At 45.8% G+C, this 5,112-nt stretch overlaps 1 protein-coding gene across 6 annotated transcripts in view; it reads left to right on the top strand.

Annotated features, from left to right (window-relative positions):
- The window catches only part of mat2b (methionine adenosyltransferase II, beta), a 16,613-nt gene extending 15,877 nt beyond the window's left edge, over nucleotides 1-736 (top strand). For 5 of the 6 annotated variants that reach the window (XM_050040719.1, XM_050040717.1, XM_050040721.1 and 2 more), the window contains one exon: nucleotides 196-736. In XM_050040719.1, the coding sequence (XP_049896676.1) occupies nucleotides 196-372 (177 nt within the window). In that variant the 3' untranslated portion in view covers nucleotides 373-736. The remainder of the gene's footprint in view (nucleotides 1-195) is intronic. The other variant, XM_050040718.1, reaches the window with a different exon arrangement.
- The last annotated feature ends 4,376 nt before the right edge of the window (nucleotides 737-5,112 follow it).

Below are 5,112 nucleotides of genomic sequence, written 5' to 3'. Positions count from 1 at the left end.
ATATATATATATATATATATATATATGTGTGTGTGTGTGTGTGTACATATATATATTTAAAAATTTAATTTCCCCTCAGGGGGATTAATTAAGTATATAAAAAAACCATAATAATATATGTGTGAATATATGTCTGTCTACCTCTCTCACTCTCTGTCTGTTTATCTGTCTGTTTCCCTTTCTGTTTGTCTGCAGTTGACAGAGCAGCCGGCAGCAGCGTCGACTCTTCGTCCAATCAACAGTCAGCTGAACTGTTCTCGTCTTCAGCTGCTGAATTTGAGTGTCGAGCCACGACCATTTGCTGCCGCCATCACCGACTGTCTGTGGCCGTTCACGCCTGACAAACGCTGGAGACAGACGGTGTTCCACTGAGACATGCCCACAGGTGGACAGAGAGGTGGACAGACAGGTGGATTGAGGGCCCTATTCCCTGAGTCCTGTCTGTAGGCTCCAGTTATTAAACTAAAGGTTCCGGTTTCTGTGATGTCATCATTGTTTTTTATTTTTCATTTGTCATTTCAGGAAATTAAAGATGTACGGTGTCCTACAGAGGACAAACCTCAGCTGCTGGTCTCAGGAGGTCATTCATTGAAAGATCAGATAATTAAACGTGTGTCATAATTGTACTGTAATTCTACTGTAGTCCTATTGTAGTCTTATTGTAGTCCTGCTGTAGTCCTACTGTGTTTGATGTAAATGGCTCGGCTGTAAAACATTAAACATCTCAAGAGTCAAATCTGAGCTCCGAATTTTTGTTCAAGGTTTTACCACTATCACTGTCCTGTCATCAATCGGTGTTCTCCATGTCTGTCCTCCATGATTGTACTCCATGATTGTCCTCCATCTCTGTCCCCCATGACTGTCCTCCATGACTGTCCTCCATGATTGTCCCCCATGACTGTCCCCCATGATTGTCCTCCATGACTGTCCTCCATCTCTGTCCCCCATGACTGTTCCCCATGACTGTCCTCCATGCTTGTCCCCCCCGCCCCTTCCCCCCCCCCNTAGTCAAAGTCAATATATATATATATATATATATATATATATATATATATATATGTATATGTAAACCATCAAATAAAACAAAGAAAACTATTAGATTCATTTGATTTGAAATGTTATTTTGTATTTTTGGGATGTTATTTTGCAATCAAAAACCAGATGAACTCAGGTGCAGCCCAGGTTGTATTTACAGGATGTCGTGATGAAGTAGATCAGAATATGGCAAATGATCCAGTATGTAATGAACCTTGTATACAATAGAAAGAAAGAGATGAAATTGAGCATTTTTGTCTTTAACCGTAATTTACAATTGCGTATTAGATGTACCGTAATGTATAATTATCTGGAACCGGGCTGTGAAAGAGAAAGAGAATTGTAAATTATGTGTAAAGAGGCTTTTATTAAGTTAGTGTGGTTGTCTGCTGTTGAGTGTTGTGGTCCAGGTTTCCTCTGCTCTCCTCCTTTGACCAGAAGTCCAGTTGGGGTTGTGTGGGGGATAAAAAGTGGTGATAAATTTAATTGATTGCACCAATGGGAAAAAACCTCATCAGCAGTTTATGGGGTTATGGGGTTGGGGTGAAGAAAGTTGAGTCTCATTGTCGAAGACGATGAGACTGGGGGGCACAGTCCATCATCCCTCCTCAGAGTCCTATCCGATAATCAAGGGTGTGGTTAAGATCAGGGGTCACATCCAGGTTGTGGTCAATTAGAGTCAAATTGGGATGAAAGTAAGTGTTAAGGTTAGGGTTAGGTTAAGGGGCTATTTACCACCTCCTTTTGGAATTTGAATGGGCACAGCTCGGCCCACAAGGTGGGCAAGAGTACGGGATCTGGTGCTGGTGGTAGGTCGGGGTCTGGGCCACCTGGCTGTCGAGCTTCAGGCCACCTGGTGGTCTCCGCTGGTATTGCAGTTTGACTTTGAAAACTGGAGAGTGCCGTAACTCCGCCTAAAGGGGTGGGCCTTCGTGCGCCAGCGGCTGGGCGCGGACGTGCCCGGCCCCCTGAAGTGGCCTGGCGGGTTTCGGTGGCCACTCTCGAGTCTCTACGACTTACGGTTTCCGAGATAGGCTTGTGTCAGAAGCTGCTATAATCTGCAGACTATAGCAAGTTGTGACAGGAGCGGTTGGACATGGTTCTGTGGTTGATAGAGGCATGGGGCCTTGACCTACCCCCTGGTTTGTGGCCCTTGCGATTCCAACGGTGCAAGTCCCAAGTCTGTCCGAGTTACGGATCCCGAGTTAGGACTAAGGGTTAGGGGTTAGGTTAGGGTATAGGGGTGATAACCGTGATCGGTCGGGACTGATCCTGGAGGGCAAGTCTTAGAGGGACGGGAGTGGTACCTACCCACCCATTTGTAGCGGCTGCGAGTTCAAGGGTAGCACTGTGGAGTCTGTAGGACGTAGGGTTGGGTAGTTGTGGGCGTTTTAAAAGCGGAGCGGGAGTGGGCCCAAAAGTGGTGAGGAGCGCGTTTCGGGGGTTAGGATGAAGGGAGTTGAGTGTGATGGTGGAAGAGGATGAGAGTGAGAGGCAGAGTCCATCATCCCTAGCTCTCCAGAGTGGCATGCCATAATGAAAGGTGCGTTTGGGGTGAGAGGTGAAGTCAAAGTGGCCGTAGCATAGAGGCAATTTGGGTTGAAATGAAGAGGTAGAGTCCGGATTAGGGGTTAGGGGTTAGGGTATAGGGGTGATAGGGATAGGTATAGGGGTGATAACTGTGATGGATCGGGGTTAGGGGTGATCGGTCGGGTTAGGGTATAGGGGTGATAACCGTGATGGGTTAGGGTAGGGTATAGGGGTGATAACCGTGATCGGTCCGGACCGATCCTCGACGGTAAGTTCTAGAGGGACGGGACCAGTGTCTACCCTGTGAAGCCTAACCCTAACTGTAACCCATTTGTGGCTGCTGCGAGTCCAATGGTACCACTCTCGAGTTTGTATGACGTATGGTTCCGTAGTTATGTCAGTTATAAAACTGGACTGGAAGTGGGCCCAAAAGTGGTCAGGAGTGCGTTTCGGGCTGTTTCCCGCATCCGAAATTTTTTCCCGCCAGGTAGCGCTATTTGCGCCAAATTATAGGGACAGCTTCCGGGGCTCGTGGTGATTCCGATGGTACCACCCGTGCGCCTCTGCGACCTTCCCAGCCCGAGTTATGAAGTTAAAACGGAGCGGAATAAATGTGGCTGCGTTTAAGTTAATAAGTTGGGAATCGTGATGGGTAGAGGCCTGAAATTTGGTGTGGGTGTTTTGTGGGCCTTCCTCTTGCCGCTTGTAACGAGTCCGACGTGATGTTTTCGACTTTCTGCCAGGGGGTGCTATCGACACCAAACTATAGGGACGTCTTCTGGGGCTCGGGCCGAGTCCAACAGTATCATACCCGTGCCTCTGCGACCTTTCTAGCCGAAGTTATGAAGTTAAAATGGAGCGGAATAAATGCGGCTGCGTTTAAGATCATAAGTCGGGAAACGTGATAGCTAGAGGTTTGAAAGTTTGTGTGGGTGTCTTGCGGGCTGCCCTCTTGCCGCCCGTCAGAGAGTGACTAGCCTATATGGCCAATATCAGTAGGTCAGTCGCCTCTCCCAGTGCTGCCTCTACCTGCCTGACTCTCTACCACTTAGCCCCCAATCTGTCAGCTATCCTAAACCTAAGGACTCTCACTCGTGGGCTTGTCTAAATCTAAGGAGTGTAACCGTAAGGTCTTGTAACCCTGAAGAAGAGTTGTGGAGAAGAAGTATACTTATTTGGGAAAACTTGTGGAGAAGAAAGAGTTAACTTACCTGTGACAACTTGTGGAGAAGAAAGAGTTAAGTTACCTGTGACAAGCTGTGGAGAAGAAAGAGTTAACTTAATTTAAATAAATAAATAAAGACATAAATACAACCACTACATAAAAAAGTGTCATTTACTTAATTGATATTGTTTATAAGTTAAATCACCTAAAAGTTAAAAAGTAGTATGTTACTACTAGATAAATACATAAATACCCTAAGTACATAAACATGATAAGCACATAAATAGATTTCATTTTGTTCAATCACAGTGTTAAACAGTATAACATTAATTCAGTCAATAGTCATTTCTAGTGTTAGTGTTTTGTGTGCAGTAGTGAGAGGAGTTAGTTTCATTTGTTCAGTGTCTGTGAGACAGAGAAGTAGTATAAGCACTGAAAAAGACTTCATTTTGTTAAGTCACAGTGTTCAATAGTACAACAGTAATAGTTCCATTTATAGTGTTAGTGTGTTTTTTCGCAGCAGTGAGAGCAACCAGTGTTATTTTGTTATTGTTTGTGAGAGAGATACAGAGAAGTATGTCTGGTGAGAATGTGCTTGTGGGTCAGGGTCAGGAAAAGAGAATGTTTGGACTCCACCATCCAATAGGATGGTGGAGTTAGTGCACACTCCATCCAGCCCGTCCAGGTATGGGACAGTCCCATCCCCCCAAAAAGAGAGACCAGAGCAGGTGCAAATGTTTTTTAGATATAACAATACTTACCATTATAATTTATTTGTAGATAATAATTGTACAAAAATGACCCAGTAAAATAGGTAAAAATATACATGAAAAACAGTGGAAAATCAATGAGGTTTGTGGTGAGAGAAATGATGTAATGGGGGTCAGGGTCAGGGTCAGGGTCAGGGGGTCAGGGTCAGGGTTAGGATTGGGTCAGGGTTGGGGTTCAAGGGTCAAATGTAGAACTATAAAGCACTGGTCTACCGACAGGGTTGGGTCAAATGTAGAACTATAAAGCACTGGTCTACCGACAGGGTTGACCAGACTATAATTGAGAGTAAAGGACTGGTCATTATGAAGTGTGTGGATAGTGTGGCGGAGAGGGCAAGCGCCTGTCACGTGGGGGAGCCGGGTTCGATCCCCACCAGGAGCAGTTGCTCTTTTATGTTACAGTAATATAAGAGTGAGGATGAATTTGATAATGTGCCAATCAGGCTGTCAGATGTGTTCAGCTCAGTTGGACAGGCCCAGCACCTCCACCCAGGGGGCCTGGGTTGAAATCCCAGCGGAGCAGCTCCCAGCGCAAGGGCCCAGCAACCACCCCTCTGCACCTTCTGCTTTTCTTCGTGTGGGTGCATGGCAAGCAAGGGTATGTAGTGTGGT

This window comes from Epinephelus moara, chromosome 3 (assembly GCF_006386435.1).
Source record: "Epinephelus moara isolate mb chromosome 3, YSFRI_EMoa_1.0, whole genome shotgun sequence".
Taxonomy (NCBI): Eukaryota; Metazoa; Chordata; class Actinopteri; order Perciformes; family Serranidae; genus Epinephelus; species Epinephelus moara.
The sequence above is the reverse complement of the archived record's forward strand: the minus strand, read 5'-3'. Positions and strand labels throughout refer to the sequence as shown.